This window comes from Lathyrus oleraceus, chromosome 3 (assembly GCF_024323335.1).
Source record: "Lathyrus oleraceus cultivar Zhongwan6 chromosome 3, CAAS_Psat_ZW6_1.0, whole genome shotgun sequence".
Lineage (NCBI taxonomy): Eukaryota > Viridiplantae > Streptophyta > Magnoliopsida > Fabales > Fabaceae > Lathyrus > Lathyrus oleraceus.
Genome location: NC_066581.1, coordinates 478,308,862 through 478,328,459, shown reverse-complemented (window position 1 = coordinate 478,328,459; position 19,598 = coordinate 478,308,862). Strand labels below are relative to the sequence as shown.

At 30.8% G+C, this 19,598-nt stretch overlaps 1 protein-coding gene across 1 annotated transcript; it reads left to right on the top strand.

Annotated features, from left to right (window-relative positions):
• Positions 1-10,612: 10,612 nt before the first annotated feature.
• On the top strand, positions 10,613-11,225 carry LOC127131731 (WUSCHEL-related homeobox 8). Its single transcript, XM_051060650.1, has 2 exons — positions 10,613-10,727; positions 10,825-11,225. Exons 1-2 carry the CDS (start codon positions 10,613-10,615, stop codon positions 11,223-11,225), a joined length of 516 nt encoding a protein of 171 aa, XP_050916607.1.
• The last annotated feature ends 8,373 nt before the right edge of the window (positions 11,226-19,598 follow it).

Below are 19,598 nucleotides of genomic sequence, written 5' to 3'. Positions count from 1 at the left end.
TTATTGTATAATATCTTTAACTATTTATCTATTATTAATTAAATTATAAGTAAACAATTTCTCTTTTATTATATGTTTAGATGAATTTATTTTGAGTATTAATCCCAAAGAAAACAAATGCATTTTTATAAGTGATATTGTAAGAGCTAGTGGCATACTTGTTGATTTTATCCAAGTTGAAGCCTTCTTAATCAATGGTTTATAGGTTCATATTTTCATGATTGTGAGTGGATAGTTGAGTTTTCTCCAAAAAATGACCAAAAATATATTTTCATCTTTTACTAACACTTTACTTGTATTAACCTTTTACTTCAAAGTCATTTGCTTTATCCTCTTTTATTTATGTCATTTACTTTATACTTTATGTTAAGCATTTCATATCATATTGTTTGTAATAGTGTCATTTTTTCTTTGGACTTTACTTTCATATCTTTGTAAAGAAAATATTAATAAAGAAAAATCCTAAAAAGAAACTTGGTTATCCTGATTCAGGGACTTGTGGTTATTATCCTTGACATCATTTTGGAGTTATGGACTTAGAATTAGGATCTTGACCTTTGCTTTGGACTTATGATTTTAGATCTTGAGATTCATCTGATACCTTTGACTTTGGACTTCCTCTGGATACTTGGTTGAGTTAATTTGGTTTCATCTGAAGTATGGATTATTATTTGGTTATTCTAGCTCGCTTGAGGCTTAATTCAAAGGAGAGAATTCTTGCTTGACTTATGTCATAAAACTTTATATTTCTTGGTTAGATTTTTCCTCCCTAGATTTTACTTTATTCTTTAGGATAATCCCTTCTTCTCATTCCCTTTTCTTTAATTTTCAAAATATTCTCTTTTTTCTCAAAACCTTCTTGTTTTTTTTAACTTGAATCTTTTTTTCCCTCAATAAACCTTGACTTTTTGTCAAGTGATTTTCAAAACCTTTTTCTTAATAAATGTTAATCCATCTTAAGAATATTCAGATCAATTTTAAAAGATTTAAAAATGCCTAATTCATTTAAATCATTTTGTGCCCTTGTGCACTTTTTCTTTCGAAACCTTTCTCAAGGCATTAGACATGAGTCATTTCCATATATGAGATATAACACTCTTATCCCCATAGTATTTATGACAAATCTTTTCCATTTGTGAGATCTAGTAGCATACTTGTTGATCCTTATCTAAGTTGGAGTCCTTCTCATGATGATGCAAAGTACTCATACTTGTGAGTGACTAGTTGAGTATTCTCCTTAAAATGAAAAAATGACTTTTCCCTTAAAAATGAATCAAAACAAACTCCTTTTTGTTATTTTTACCACGAACTACATGGTTTTGATTCTCCATTGCACCTTGTTGGTACGTAGGTATGAGACTTCAAAAGTCTTGGCAAACACAAAAATCATAAAAAATATTTCTTTTCCCATCTCTCCAATCTTTTTTTACAAGCAACACATTTTAAAAGAGATTCTCATGGAGTACCATGGATGTTTAGGGTTCTAATACCTTCCCTTTGGATAACTAACCCTCAGACCCTTGTTCTCTTTTTATTAGTTTTATTTTAAAACTTCTTCGAGTTTTGTTCGTACTTTTTCCCTTCTACTTTGGAAATAGTAAAAGCGTGATGGAGACTCTTGCTTTCCGAGTTAAGTTAATTAATAGCTTAATATCAAAACTTTTACCATTATAGAAGAGTGGCGACTCTGCTGGGGAGTAGTCCCTAGTGGGTTAAGTCCATCTTTATTTTTGTGCATATATTATGTTTGTTGTTGCTTGTTATTGTTTGTTCTGTTTGGTGCTTGGTGATCTCTGTATGGTGAGATAATTCCTATATCCGGACTTGAGAGCTCTTATGATATGAGTATGGTATAGTCATGTTTGGCTTACGTGGAATTAATCCTTAATAAGATGACTTGAGACTCCCCGCTCAGTGGAGGCCCCTTTGGAATTACTGATGTCACATGAGTAGTTGTAGTTGACATTACTTTTTCCGACCTGGGAGCCCGAGAAGCTGAGGACCTTAGAACCCTTAACATATCTTGCACAATCCCTTCTTTAATACATAATGCATCGAAATCTTTCGACACATATTCTCCACCACCATCAGTCTTCAAAATCTTGATCTTTCGACCATAGATTTAAACTTGGCAAATACCTCGATCACTTCACTTTTCTTCTTGATCAGGTAAGACCACAATTCTTGATTGAAATCATCTATTAATGTAACAAAGTATTTGTTAGCTCCAATCGAATCCACCTGGAGAGGACCACATACATCAGAGTATAACAGAACACAACCTTTAGCTGCTTACACCAACTCTCATAATTATGGTTCTTGAGAACCAAAAGATTTGTTGGAAAATGTCTGTTTGGATGATTAATTGCCATGGTGATTTTATTCCCACGAATCGATTAAACCGGACCTCAAGTTACCAGATGTTGGAAATCCACCACAACCTATGGAGAATTTCAATCAATCTTGATGAACAATATTGTTATCACCCACACAATAAAAATGAAAAGAGAAGAACAATGGAGAAAGAAAGAAAGTAAAGAACGATGAAGGAGAAGAAAAATTAAATTCTGCAGAGTTTCTCTCAGCCCACAAAATGTGGAAAACTTCTTATTCACTTTGCAACTACAAAATAATGTGAATTACAAATGTTATGAATACTCTATTCACTTCATTACAAGAATAATGGTTACTCCCTCTATTTATAGATTTAGGTTAACTTGTACCTCAAGTCAAAACCCAAAACTATAAAAGCCCAAAATAGCTAACACTACTAAAATAGGCCTAAATCAAAATCTTGTGTGAAGCAACATACTTCGACACACTAATGCAACTCAACATCCTAGGTGGTTCGATACTTCCTTGTTCCTGTCGAGCAACCTGCTTCAACATAAGGAATTACAATTCAACAACACCAAGTTTAATTAAAATACATCCAACAAGGATAATGAAACATCAATTAGAAATTCAGAGACTCCAATTAGACAACTTGCCAAATAGGTTGAGACTCAACAAGTGGAGATTTTTTAGATAATACTCATGACAATCGTCTTCATGAAATTTATAATTCAATTAGTTTGATAAGTAGGATGTTATCATCATCGATGGGTGTCAATTGTTATAGGGAAAGTCATCTAAAGAAGTTAAAAACGAGAGAGAAGTTAAAAGATAAAATCTAAACAAAATTAAAGAGAGTGAGGAAGAAATAAAATCTTGATATAAATAAAAAAATAAAAGATAAGAAACAAGAATTTTCACCTTATGCAAAGTTTCCATACCTTCACCTGAAAAAGAAAAAAACATGGGCAAGTTAAGAAGTTTACGAGAATGTTTAATTACCCACAAGTTAACATTCCTTTTGCAAACACATTGCATCAGATGCCTATTTATGAAGGAACTTCTGATCAAGAAAACAACCTTCGACACGATGAAATAACTGCTTTATTTGAAAATGCAAAGTTATAATTCAAAGGATGCTCTTACCCAAGTTAAAAGATCCAAATTGATTTACTATTTCATGTACTATTGAAAAGTTTAAAAATTAAAGAGATCTTTATGATTTGGGGTAAAGTATCAACCTTATGCCACTCTTTGCGTTGAAAACATAGGGAGGAGAGGAAAAAAGACAAGATGGTTTTCATACCTGACAAGTCAATTACACACCCTTATAGTGTAGGAAAAAATGTTTCTAGTTATTTTGTAATTATTGGTATGAAATAAGATGCCATTTTCTCTCGCATCCTTGGTAGATCACTCTCATCAACTGGGATAACAAATATTGATTTAGAGTAGGGTGAGCTCATGTTAAGATTTCTAGACGAGAAAATCATCTTAAATGTTTTTGACGCCATGCTTTAACAATATAAAATTTTAGAACTTTACAAAGTTAATGCGCTTCAAGGATAAAATAACTAACGATATTCACCAATCTCTCCAAATCAAAGATTGGTGGAAAACACTAGTTTTGATCATAACTACGAAGTTAAGAAAAAGTTAGAGGAGTGTGCAGATGCAAAAATTATGGTCAATCAGTTTTGTAGTGTTCATGTTTACCACATTCGTAAGAGGTCACATTCCTTTCTTCCTTTTTCTATCTTCCCATTTCTTTGGTGTGTTATATTTTCATAACTTTACTAAATTTTTATCATAATTCCTTAGAAAATTTCTCTTTATGTGTTTTTTGGAGTGTCTGACAATCAAACCCATATCTTCTTCTTCTTTTGAAGAATCTTCATCAGTATTGTCTTCATCTTCCTGTACATTGAACTTGAAAGTATATGCCTTCAAGAAGACACTTCTCTTTTCCTTTTTAAAATTTTCTTTTCTTTTCAAATTTGCCTCACTTCTTTTTTCCTCTCTGAAGTTGCAATACCTAATAAAAAGGCTAACTCTAAGGCCAATTATTGGGTTACATATGAGCGTAAAATGGTATAGAAAGTGGTGGTGGTGGTGGTGGGGGGTGGGGGGTCACTACTACATATAACATATTTAATAACAGTTGTAAAGGAGATATAACCGTGATTGAGGGTTCGTGATAAAGTAGTGTGTGCTTGTAAGTGGACAAATTACAACCACGATCTATAACTTGTGGTAATAAGCTGGAAAGTACCCTACATATCACCATGATTGTAAAACAAACTTAAGTGAAATGCTCAAAGGTCATGGGTTCAATACCCAACAATTTCATTTTGGGGTTTTTAAATCTGAATAATGTGCCTACATATAACCATGGTTGAAATACCCAATCGTGGTGAAATAATTTGTTTTTTTAATATAATTTTTTAATTTTACATAATTGCCAAATTTTTAACTAGTAGAACTTTTTTGAATCCTAAATAGATAAAAAAAAACAAACATAAACCATTTGTGAACCACAATTATAGTTGAAAAATAAAATGGCTAAAAAAATATATTACATCAAAACCAAAAAATACATTAAAATCCAAAAAATGTATACTACATTAAAACTAAAAATGGTACAAAACAACATACAATTAATATCATTACATCACATAATATCTACAACATGAGGAATGTGTCTTGTCTATTGTTGTCTTGACTTTAAATACATATAATTTCAAATAATAATAATTGTTAGTAAATAACCTTAGAAATTACTCCATTTGTCCCAAAATAATTGTCACACTTAGAAAAATTATTTGTCCCAAAATACTTGTCACTTTTGTTTACTAATGCAATTTTAATTTTAATTTTACAATGATACCCTCTAATTAATACACTTAATTTATTGTTTTATTACTTTGTGTTAATGTTAATTCAAATTTATCTATTACTGATCAAGATAATTTGGTAAAATCACTACTATCTCTCTTTTATTTATTACATTTTCTTAATCTATGTGAAAGTACCAACTATGACACTTATTTTGGAACAGAGGGAGTATAACATAAAACAAATTATGAATAAACAATAAAAAATATTTACTTGTCAATTTTTCCAAATGTCATCTTCATGATTATTACAAATAGCATGCACATCATCTCTATCAACTTCTTCATACGAAGTAGACACTTGTGTTGTGTAAGAATGAGTAAAAGGAATACCAAAACTTAAATCATGTTTTTCATCACTATGAGGAATGTGTTTTCCTTGGAGAATAGTTGACCATCGTTTTTCAGAAGGGTAAGTCACATAAAACATTTGTTTTACTTGGGTAGCCATGATGAATGGTTCGGTCATATAAGTTGTCTTGTCAAGGTCAACCCGTGTGAATCCTAACTCATCAGTGTGTACACCAATATTATTGTCAATCCACTTGCATTTAAATAAAGGCACTTTGAATAAAATATAATCAATCTCTCAAATCTCCTAAATAACCCTAAAGTATATTGGGATTCTTATCTTTCGAACTAAAGAAATACATGGATTTAGTCTCAACCATAACCGCACTATTTTGTATTGTACTATAATCATCTTTTTAATTTGTATAAAAAGAAAAATTACTAATGCTGTGTGCAGTCCAAGTTACTATATTAAATATTGGCAAGTATGACAAACATTTAATTGTCTCGGATGCACTATCATCATTAGAAATCCTTTCACTAAACCAACTTATGAAATTACTATTATGCTCTTTCAACAACCACTTGTCACTCATTCGAGGATATTTTTCCTTGATAACTCTTTTGTGATTAGATAAGTATGGTTCAACTTCGTCAACATTATTAAATATATAAAAATATGCTTAAGGAACTATATCTCGAGGCATTGAAATAACATTTAAACCTTGAGTGGCTCTACCTTCATATCCACCAGCATGACGAGACTTTGGAATTCCTATAGACTCTGTTTCCAACAAATAGTTTGAACATAACTCAATAACTTCTTTTGTGATGTACCTTTCAATGATCGAAGCTTCTGGTCGATGATGATTTTCTGTATATTCTTTAAAGATATTCATGTATCGCTCTATTGGCTACATCTACCTTAAATAAACTAGACCATAATATCTGATTTCTCTAACTAGATGAATAATTAAGTGAACCATATTGGCTTCATCTCTCTTGATCTCTCTTGATTTCTTCCTGAAAACCAACATTCAACAAACCCAAAATCAAATTCAACATCAAAAGTGGTAGAAGAAAGTTAACCCGTGAATTTACGACGACGACGACTATTAGGATTGATTTGAACCGAAAAGAGGGCGATTGGAGCATGAGATCGAGAGCTTTGTGGCAGTTGGAGTCGAGCGGTGCAGTCGACATAGATGCGACAGGGTCGGGATTAGCTTCGTGTAGTGGTCTGATTTTTTATAAAATTATGATCTTAATGAAAAAAATATTACTCGAACAAAATTGGGGTATAACACATGTGTTATCTTTGATTCGAATCATTCATCTTTGAAATTTGGAATTCACTTCTGGACCAATTGATCCGAATCACAAATTGAACATGATTTGAATCATAACCTCGTTTGATTCAGATCAAGTTCAAATCATGATTCGAATCAAGAGCTTTCAAAAAACCTTTTGGGTCTGTCTAGATTGATTCGAATAATAAATCCTTCTTGATTCGAATCCCGCTTTTAAAAATCCAAATTTATATCTCTTATTTAAATAGTTGTTTCTTTTGTTGAAATTAACAAGTGTGTGAAACCTATGATGATCCATAGAGACAAAAATATGATTTTTGTCTTCTCTTCTTAGTGTGTTCATCCTTACACCATATTTCTATCTTCTTCTCCAAAAACCAACTTCTTTGTATGGAATCCATGTCAATTCTTTATCCTTTTGGTTGCATTGTGTTCTTGTGCAATTTGATTGTTATCTTTGTGTGAATTAGAGAGTGTGTTGATCAATCTTATTGTGATTGATCAAGCTCTTGATACCAATCATGCACCAAGACCCACTCATCTAGAAACTTGATAGAACCTTGTGTGTATGTTCTTCATGCACCAAAACTGAATTACTTGACTAACACCTTGTAATGTCAGTGGTTGGTTGAGATTATTTGGCATTGTTCATCATCTTCATCCTTAGTCTTTTTTCTTTGATTGTGGACCCTTCCTTTAAAGACCGAGTATTAAGGGAGACTAGTGGTACATTAGAGTATCTAATGTTTTTGTGCGAAGCTGGTTGTTGTGTAACAAATGCATGTATTGTTTCTTGAATGAAGTTTGACATTTAGTTGTTATCTATCAAGAAGAGAGTTTCTAATATACTCCAAGGAAGACGAATGGACTCTTGGTGTGGCCACCCCCTTCACATGGATTTCACCTTGGAGATCTTGGCATATCACAATATCAATACTACCTCCAAAGTTTCTGATTTCCACACATATGGTCATTGGAACTTACATGACACTTAGATAACACTTTTCCTTTCCTGCAGGGCCGAGTCTCTAACTATTTGCTCCAAGACATAGATACTGAAGGTCAACGAATCTGACCTCACTTAGCTTCAGGCATGATGACTCTTAAATGGCCCTTTCGACACCATTACCATCCTTTTGTGCTAACATTTGGAGCAAGGATATCCCCTGCTAAATCAATTATGTATGGAGATTAATGTGCCAACAACTTCCCACTGACGAGGCTTATTCGACAAGAGGTTTCTCTGTGGTGTCTAGATGCCTTATATGCAACAAAAAAAAATCAAAAACTCTTGTTCTTCACTTGCAATTTTCCTATGACCTATGGCATTGTTTCTTTCTGTTCACTGGTATTAGTTGCAGAACCCCATCTTTGGAAGTCATCTGGCATATTTGTTCCTCTTAATCAGCTTAAATCTCCCTTGTTCTTAGAGAAACCGTCATCAATATCCTGCATGGAATTTGGTTTTCTAGAAATCAAGAAAGACATAATTCTTCCCACATGAACATCAATATTATGATTGCTAATATCAAGACTCAGGTTTCTATCTCTTGAAATAATTCTTCTACTCTAGCTTATTCCTCGGAAACCCCCTCTTTTTTTTTTTTTGTGTGTGGCTAAAATGCAATTGTGATGGAGCTTTTAACCACAAAACCCATAAATACGGATGTGGCGGATCTTTAGAAACCATGATGCCAATTTTGTTCTTGCTTTCTCTAAGAATCTCACGACTCCCTCTTCAATTCATGTGGTATTCGGGGCAATTATCAGAGCTATCTGCACTACTGTTGAGAAGTCGTGATCCAATTTATGGATAACTCTTTACTTGTGGTTCAAGCCCTCTTCAAATATTCTTTTGTTCCCTGGCAGCTAAGGCATATTTGAAATATGTGTTTGAATCACATCTCTAACATGAACGCCCTTCTTACGCACATTTATAGATAAAGGAACTCGTGTGCAGACTTGTTTGCAAATATAGGTCTCACCTTTGTTTTTCTTCAATTCTTTGACACTGTACCTATGACAATTAGAAATGATTTTGTAAAAAACTGCCTAGATTTTCCGTTCTATACATTTTCCAATTTATAAATGGATTTTGGTCTAATCCCCACTTTTTATGTATCTATTTTCTTTTTAATATATCTTAATCTTATTAAAAAAAATTAAAATAAGAGAACTAAAACTAAATAATAATAAAATGTTAACATATATTATTATTTTTTTGATAAAAGCAACTTCCAATAAAAAAATAGATAGATTATAAAAGAAAAGAAGGAGGAGGAATGTTAACATACTATAATAATTGAATCAATCATCATTAGTTTTTTTTTTTCAGAACACCGTGTCTAAAATTAAAGTTTTATTAAAAAATTATATATAGCAAAAGTTTTTCAATAATTTTTTTAAACTACTTAATAAATTACTCCAAAATATTTTTAATATTTGAAAAAAAAAATTATTTAAAATATAATTTAAATTTTTAATCAATGTTAATTTTGGATATTTATTTAAGTAGGAACAAAGGCTAGTTACCATGATTTTTTTTTTACATTTTAAATTAATAAACTAGAACTAATATTTCAAAAATCATACTAATTAATAGATATAACCTCTAACTATTCTTTACTGTCCATATTTTTATATTCAAGAAATTAAAAAGACACAAAGTAAAAATAAAAATAGTATGTCAACCTACTATAATAGGTAAAATTGAAGAGACCTTCTACTAAAAATTTTCAGTGGTGTAGAACAAGGGCGACTAAGAATTTTAATTGATTTTGAGATAAAATTTTATTATGTCAGAAGTTATAAATTTGTGTAGTTTGATTTGATTTAAATGACTCAATAAAATAATATATGATACTATTCTAATCAATTTAATACGATTCAATTTGGATTCATTTTTAAATATGAGTATTTTAATTTTTTAAAAAATCTATTAAATATTAATAATAGAAAGATATGATTTACTACTAGAATTGATACAAAACATTTCATATATAATACACTGAAATATAACATTTTTGAATAACAACTATTAATTATTTTAAAATATTTGTAGTAAATTTTTTTTAAAATAAATTAATAAATATTATTAAATTTTTTTAAAACAAACAAATAAAATATTAATAAATATATCATAAAATTAAAAATACTATTGAAGTATACATAATTAAGTTTATTCCAATTTTTTAAACTAAAATTCATAGTTTTATCAAATTTAAACCGAGTTCATTAAAAAAATTCAACAAATATTTTGTTGCCTTATTATTTTGAGGTGTTTTAATCTATTTATAATTTATAATTAAATCAAAATATGACATAACACCTAAAATTAAATTCTTTGATAAAACTTTTGATAAACCTATTTATGCGCAAATCCTACAAACATTTAATTTTTTAAGAAATAACTTCTGAATAATAAATCCAATATTTGATTAATCATCTGCTCTTTTTTCAAATAGTAACAAAACAATATTTTTTTAAAATCAAATCAAATCAAATCTATAAAATGTTTAATTTAAAAAAGATTTTCATAAAATTGTGAATATAAAAATTCCCCTTACCTCATGTAAATTGACATTAGTGTTTCTTTCTTCTTTGTAAGTATACCTTCCTTTTTTCTTTCTGCCACAATAGTGTCTTCATGCTAATGGTTTAAGGTTTTATTTGTTTTTAACTTTTGTTTTCTTTTGAATAAATTGAAGATAACAAATAATGATTTTGCAGAAATAGAAAGAGATGGAGAATTTTGATATGCATTGTTGTAATGAGAAATTTAGAATGACTGATGAACAAGTCGAAACTCTTCGAAAACAAATCGCAGTATACACATACATCTCTGAACAACTCATTCAAAGGCATACACACTCCTCTTCTCGCCAACATCTCACTAATGGTAGAATGCCTTTATTAACGTCAGAGAGACTCTTTTCAAGTTCGTAATTAAATTTAAATTTATTATAAATTAATTTATGTTTCGTTTGAATTGTTAGGGGCTAGAATGAGAATGTTTTGTGACTCAAGATTAATCGACAAATTAAGTTCGAAGCAACGTTGGAAACCGACAATTTCCCAGGTTCAAGCTTTGGAGAAAATATATGCGGCTAATCCAGAGGCTCCAAACAAGGAAACGATTAAAAAGATAACTGTTGATTTAAGCGAGCATGGGAAGATTTCAGAGAGCAATGTATATAATTGGTTTCAGAATAGACGTGCCAGGTCAAAGAAAAAGAAGCATAGTAATGTTGATGCAAAATCAAAAGTTGATTCCAAAGATAAGATACCTAAACTCAATGAGTCTGATGAAAATCTGGGCCACCAAAACTCTCCAGAAAATTCTGACTTTTTACCGTACTTTAATCTAGAATTAGATGAGAGTTTTGCAATCCTCTAAAAACTTTACTCATGTGCTTGATTTTCATGAGATCCTATAGAAACTTTGATCTTAAATTTACTAACTTGTTTTGTTTTAAATAATATGAATGTACTTTTGTTATTTTTAATTTTTATAATATTTTTGTCTTAATTTTTTTATAATATTTTTATCTCTTATGGACACATTAAAATTATGCCAATATCATATATATTGAATTGTAATTCCTTTTGTCGAAGCAGGTTGTTCGACAGAAATAAGAATGTGTTGAAACATATAAGTGTCGAAGTGTTGAAGAGTTAATCTCAATATGAATTTTTACTTAGATCCAATTTTATAGTGTTAGCAAAATTATGTATTTTAGATTTTGCTTGAGGAGCAAGGAAACTCAACTTTATAAATAGGGAATAATCCTTATTGATTGTAAGTGAAATAACATATATTTGCTCTTGCGACTGGAAAAATGACAGAGTTAGGTTCGGGAGTCAATTAAATAAGGGAAAAGATGTTAGACACCTCTTGCCTCCATTGTACTCAACGAGATCCTCCTTTAATTTTAGGGTTTATGTGTTTCTAAGGAATGTTTGTTTTAATATTTATTATTTATTTATTTATTTATAAAAATATTTTATTATTTTAATAAGGGAAGACCTAAGAATTGTTTTTTTTATTATTATACTCGCTAGAGTCTTACAACTCTATGACTACGTACCCTGAAATTTATTAAAGGGTCAAAGCCCCGTAGTTCGTCTTAAAAGTATTTAGTGGTTGGTTGTTTTTATCCCTTGAAAGTTCTCACGCATCGGGAGCATAGAAGTAATTGATTTTGAAAAATATCTCAATGCACTAGGACATAGGACTTATAGTTTGAGGTGAATTTACATTGATTTTATCCCAATTGATTATTTGCAAAAATATAATTATTAATTTATTTAAGAAAAATAATATTATATATTTATTTAATAAAAATATTAAGAGGTTAATTATATAAACCCAAATATTATATCCCTTAGCCCTAATTTTTTTTATCCTTTAAACCCTAAAATTTTCTTAGAGATTTATCTCATGATTATCTCCATTATTGATTACAAAAAAAAATAATACTTAATTTATTTATAAAAATAAATATTATATATTTATATGACTTATCCCTTTTGATTTGATTAAAAAAAATCTAACTATTTTGATTTAAGAAAATAAATAAATAAAAAATATATATATATATATATATATATATATATATATATATATATATATATATATATATATATATATATATATATATATATAGTTATTTTAACAATTCTTAGGGTTTATATAATATCATTTTTGTCCCTTATCCTGATGTTTGTCCCTTGATTTATCCTTTGTTTTTGTTCCTTGATTTATCCCTTGTTTTTGTCCCTTGATTTATCCTTTATTTTTATCCTTAAAAATTGTTTATAGAATTTTATCCCATTTAATTATTTCTAAAAATATAATTATTAATTTATTTAAGAAAAAAAAGGGTAATTATATAAACTCAATTATTATATCCCTTATCCCTAATTATTTATCCCTAAAACCCTAAAATGTATCCCTATTTATTGTCCCAAAAATCATCTCAAAACTCAAGTATTATATCCCTTATCCCTAATTATTTATCCCTAAAACCCTAAAAATGTATCCCTATTTATTGTCCAAAAAATTATCCTAAAGTTATCTTTAATCATCTCATAATTATCCCATAAATTTTTATCCTTTAAACCCTTAGGATTTTATCCCATAACTTTATTCCATATTATTCCCAAAATTATCGTATTTAATTATTTGCAAAAATATAATTATTAATTTATTTAAGAAAATAAATTAAAAGGTAATTATATAAACCCAAGTGTTGTATCCCTTATCCCTAGTTTTTTATCTCAAAAAATTATCCTCTTTGGTTTTGCGCAAAAAGCAGTTCCTTTTTCTTTCTTTCTATCTTTTTGCCTTGAATTCCTTATAACTCTTAATGAGGGTTGAGGCTTAGATCAGAGTTGCGGATCTTTAAGTGAATGAAGTGTGGTGTTAGTATATGTGTTTTCTCCCCTATCTGTGAGAAAAAATAGTCCTATTTATAGGAAAATGAATTAATTATGATAAAACACAATTAATTTATATACTTTTGATATTTTTTAAATTTTTTATATTTTTTATTAAATAAAAGAGAAAAAATAAAACATAAATTTTTTAAAAATAACTATTAAAGAAAAAACGAAAATTAATTTTAAAAAAAATGAAAAAATGAAAAAAAATTAAAAAAAACAACTTTGTGAAAAAAAGTAAAAAACTTTAAAATGTGAAAAATGTTCAACTCAAACCCATGACCTCATGCTTGTACTCCTTGTTCTCAACCAAATGGCCAATTTCAATTATTCAAAATGAAATTCCACTAAAAATAATGTAATTTAAATACTTAATGAATTATTTAACTTTACTGATTAATCATAATCAAATTCTAACTAATAATAATCCTACTCTAAATATTTTTCTGGTTAGTCCTAATTTCTTTTCTAAAGTAAGGATTATATGTTATCCTAATTAGTTAATTAATTGAAACTATATATTAAACAAAAATTAAAATTATATCCTGAAAAGCTCAAAAATAGCAACTAAAGTATGATGAGATCAAAACTTATAAAGAGTCAAAAAGATCCCTTTGACTTTTTAGGTCATTGGATTTTAACAAATAACTTGTATGGGACTCTCGACATATCAATAATCTAAACTCTGAGTTAGCTGAAAAAAGCAAAGAAGAATAGTCAAATTTTGGGGTACGACAGTTGCCCCTATTTAATCAGCTTCAAACTGGGATGCTGATGACAAGTTTTTTATATTCTCAGGGAGGATATGGTTAAATATAAAGAGGAACCCTAATTTTGACTTCGGGGTTAATAGACTCCGGAGCCGAGCAAGGATTGACCAATTCTTGGTGCTATGTTTGCACCCTACTTTGATGTATCCCTAATAATATCTCCTTGCATACAATTCCCATAATCACAGAAATCGGGCAGGACTCGAACGATCCTTCAGTCGCTGTTTGCTAACCCTGGTAGAACCCCATATGAAACTCTTAATAAAATCCCTAGCAAAACTTGTGAAGTCAAGCCCCTCCGGATATATGTATTGATGAAGTCAAATAATATGCATGTGTATCAAGAAAGGATGAGCAAAAGATCAAGAAGGCTATGAGTCAAGATTTCTACTGCATGAAGATTAGCTTTGTTTAATTGATCTTCAAATTTTATTGGTACAAGTTTAAATTCAAGCCTTGATATATTTGAAGTGCTCAAAGTTATCTACATTTTCATACATATGCATAACAATCATTTTATCACATTGTCACTGGTTTAAAATAAGTTTAAACAATTATTTTTCACTTTTTGCCTTAGTGTAACCGCTTACATGAGCAAGGTAATCAGTTACATGAACTTTGGCATGTTAGAACAAGATTTTGGTTTTGTAATATATCTTTAAGTTTTGACGATAACAAATAATGAAATAATTTGATACCCTAATAAATTTCTCTAAGTGTGAAGGTTTCTAAGGAAAAATGAATTCGATGAAAATAATATCTGACAACTAACAAAGTTCAGAACATCTAATCCAGCAATGAAGAAATCATATATGACTCCAAACAAGAACATTTCTGAAAGAATCACATATAGACTGTGAAGACTCTACATCTGAAGATTCTATATCTGAAGACTCTACATCTAAAGACTTTGAAGAATCTACATCTGAAGACTCTGAAGACTCTACATCTGATAACTCTACAAGACAACATCAGAAGTCGCTCTATCTAAAGATCAGTCAAGTTGACACTGAAGACTACTCAACAAACAACTATCTAAATAATGTAAGCCTCTGCTCAAATACTCAGACTCCGCTCACTCTGATTCATGCTTAACCAATCATATGACTCATCAAAATCAGAAACTTAATCAAGAAGTATTCTAAGTATGGTACAAATCTATATAAGGAAAGTATGGATTATACTCCAAGGATGCTATGGAAATGACAAGAAAATTAATGTCATTAAGTCCCATAATTGGCAAGATATCTCCATTAATTTTCCTCTAACGGTACCTTCTCAAAGGTCTATATAAAGGCCTCATCACTATCATACACTAAATTATTTTCATTGTAAAATTCAGTAATCACACAAGAGTTTTTGCTCATAGTGTGATCATTGATCATTATTCTTAACTGTGTTCATACTGCTTACTTAGAAGCACTAAGGCAAACACTTGTATTACCTTATAGTTGTTGATTTTCCTAAAGTGACTTGTTGAAGTCTGTAGACTTGAGAGGGCTAAGAGATTGCTGAACTCTTAGACGTTTTTGTAATCAATTGAGATTATTGGATTAAGTCCTTATTGAAGGCAAAATCACCTTGGTCGGGTGGACTGGAGTAACTTTGATTTTCATGCGAACCATGATAAATTTCTTGTGTTGTTAGCATTTACTTCCGTGTGTGTGGTGTCGCAAAAGTTTTTAATTATTGTGAAAAAAATTCAAACCCCCCTTTCTTGTTTTTCTCCACCTTCAATTGGTATCAGAGCTTCGTTTCTGTTATTGATTTTTGAATCAAACACTTAATAGTGTAGAGAGATCCAACGTGATAAAAACATCATGGCTAACACAAATGAAAGAGATAACTACAACGCTAAACCTCCAGTTTTTGATGGAGAAAAATTTGACTAATGGAAGAAAAAAATTAAAAGCTTCTTCCTAGACTACGACGCTGATCTATGGGACATTGTTACAAATGGTTATGAACCACCTATCTCTGCTATTGGTATCGCTGTTCCAAGAAGCATAATGAGTGATGATCAGAAGCGCGATTTCAAGAATCACCATAAAGCCAGAACTATTATGTTGAATGCAATCTCCTACAATGAGTATGAGAAGATCACCAACAAGAAAACAACTAATGAAATCTTTGATTCCTTGAAGATAACTCACGAAAGAAATAATCAATTAAAAGAGACTAAGGCTCTAACCTTAATCCAAAGGATGAAGCCTTCAAAATGGAAGATGATGAAGTTGTTGAGGTAATGTTCTCTAGATTCCAAACCTTAGTTACATGACTCAAGGTTCTAGGAAAAGGATACACTACATCAGATCATGTCAAGAAGATAATCAGAAGTCTTCCAAAGAAGTGGAGACCGATGGTTACTGCTATGAAGTTATCCAAAGATCTGAACAACATAAGCCTTGAAAAACTTATTAGCTCCCTCAGGAGTCATGAGACAGAGCTAGAGGAAGACGAAACTCAGAAGAAAGGCAAATCAGTAGCTCTAAAGTCTAGATCAGAAAGAAGAAAGCCAGAAAGGAACAAAGCCTTTCAAGCTGAAGAAGAAGACGATGATGGCTATGAGAATGAAGATTTTGATGATGAAGAGGATTTATCTCTTCTATCCATAAGAATCAAACAACTTTGGAGAAAAAGAAATAACAACTTCATAAGGCCCATACAGAAAGGAGATCGTCCAGAGGCAGGCCCAAAAAAGAAGTGACCTGCCACGAATGCAAAGAACCTGGACACTACAGAAATGAATGTCCAAAGCTCAAGAAAGATAGCTACAGAAAGGAAGGTTTCAATAAAAACTCCTTCAAATCAAAGAAGAAGGGACTCATGGCAACATGTGACAACTCTGAATCTGAAGCTTCAGGATCTGATTCTGAAGAGAAGCAAGCAAACGTTGCACTCATGGCCACTACCTCTGTAAGTTCATCTGAAAGAGAGTCTGACTCTGAAGAGGTATTCTCTGACATCTCTCATTCTGATCTGGAAGCCTGTTTATCAGAATCTCTGAGCTTGTATCAGAAGCTTCAACAGAAATTCAAGAACCTGAAAAAGGTTCATGAAGAGACTGTTGAAGAGTGTGATAAGCTTGAGAAAGAAGTTTCTGAACTTAAAGAAAATAATTTTATCCTTGAAAAAGAAAATGATTTTTCAACCAAAAAATGTTCAAAACTTAAAGAAACTCTTTCTAAAGCTCCACCTACTTTTGACACCATCATGTATAAATATGAAAAGGATTTTTAGAAATTTCTGAACAAGGGACTTGAAAGAAGCAAAATGGCTTCTACGATTTATGGTGTTAGTCATAATAAGAAAATAGGAATTGGATATGACTCCGATGAAGATGATCTAAAACCTTCTGCAGAAAACAAACTGAAATCTCCTTTTTCTTATCATTACACACTTGTACAAACACAAAAATTTAATAATGCTAGAAAATCCAAAGTTTTCAGAAACTCTAGGAGAACTAGTCCTAAAGGACCCAAAAGATTATGGGTACCAAAAGATAAAATAGTATATGTTGAAAATATCTTATGCAACATAGTTAAAACACCAATCATAGTACCTGGACTTTGGATGCTCGCGACACATGACAGGAAGAAAGCATGTGTTCCAAAGCCTAGAACTTAAAGATGTTGGCTTCGATGATTTTGAGGAAATCAGAAGGAAGAATCAGTTGATCTGGACAAGTTGGTAATGGATCTCTTCCCTCTATTTCTGATGTCCTTTATGCTGAGGGATCAATGCATAACTCGTTATCCATAAGTCAATTAAGTGATAGTGATTATGATATAATCTTTAATCAAAAAACGTACAAAGTTGTTAATCAGAAAAATGGCATAGTCCTTTTCATTGGAAAGAGGAAGAACAACATTTACAAAATTAAGCTCTCAGATTTAAAAGATCAAAACGTAAAATGCTTAATGTCTATAAATGAAGAGCAATGGGGGTGACATAGACGCTTGGGTCATATTAGCTTGAAGAGGATTTCTCAGCTAAATAAACTTGAGTTAGTCATAGGCCTACCTAAGTTGAAGTTTTCTTCAGATGCTCTTTGTGAAGCATGTCAGAAAGGAAAATTTTCTAAAACAACTTTCAAAAACAAAAATGTTGTTTCTACCTCTAAACCTTTGGAACTTTTACACATTGACCTATTTGGACCTGTTAAGATAGCATCGGTAAATGGTAAGAAGTATAGACTTGTCATTGTTGATGATTATAGTCGTTGGACATGGGTAAAATTCTTAACGAACAAGAATGAGTCACATTTTGTGTTCACAAGTTTCTGCTCAAAAATGCAAAATGAATTTGACTATAACATCATCGAAGTCAGAAGTGATCATGGTGGCGAATTTGAAAACAAACTTTTTGAAGAACTTTTTGACTCTAATGGAATATCCCATGATTTCTCCTGTTCTAGAACTCCATAACAAAATGGAGTTGTAGAAAGGAAGAATAAGACTCTCCAAGAAATTTCCAGAACCATGATCAATGAAATATATGTAGCTAAGCACTTTTGGGCTGAAGCTGTGAATACAACATGTTACATTCAGAATAGAATCTCTATCAGACATATTCTAGAGAAGACTCCTTAGAAGCTGTGCAAGGGAAGAAAACCTAACATTTCTTATTTGCATCCCTTTGGATGTTCCTGTTTTATTCTGAATACTAAAGATAATCTGAACAAGTTTGACTCTAAAGCATAAAAGTGTATTAGGTTGGGATACTCAGAATATTCTAAAGGATACAGAGTATGCAATATAAAGACACAAATTGTGGAAGAATCAATACATGCCAGATTTGATGATAAGCTTGACTTTGAGAAGTCAAAAGTAGTTGAGAATTTTGCAGATTTAGAGATAACACTTACAGGCTCTAATGAAAAGACCAAAGAATCTTAAGAAGCAAAAAAAGAAATGGCACAGGCACCTAAATCACAGTCAATCAGAAAAGATCAAGAAATAGACAAAATGTTTCTGAAGAACTGATTATGGGAATTAAAAATGAACCTGTCAGAACAAGATCAACATTCAAAGTGTCTAAAGAAACACTTATGGGACTAGTATCTCGGATAGAGCCAACATACTATGAAGAAGCTCTTCAAGACAAAGAATGGATTTTGGAAATGAAAGAAGAAATTGATCAGTTTGCCAAAAATGATTACTGGGATCTTGTACCAAGACCCAAGGGAACCCATGTGATTGGAACCAAATGGGTTTACAGAAACAAACTAAATGAAAAAGGTGAAGTGGTCAGAAACAAAGCCCGACTGGTGGCACAAGGTTATAGTCAACAGGAAGGTATTGACTACAATGAAACCTTTGCTCCAGTCGCCAAGTTATAATCTATTTGTCTTCTTGTATCTTTTGTTGTAAATTATTCCATCAAATTATATCAGATGGATGTCAAAAGCGTGTTTCTGAATGGATATATTTCTGAAGAGGTGTATGTCAATCAACCTCTTGGTTTTGAAAACACAAAATGTCCAGAATATGTTTTTAAACTGAAAAAATCTCTTTATGGTCTGAAACAAGCTTCCAGAGCTTGGTATGAAAGACTAA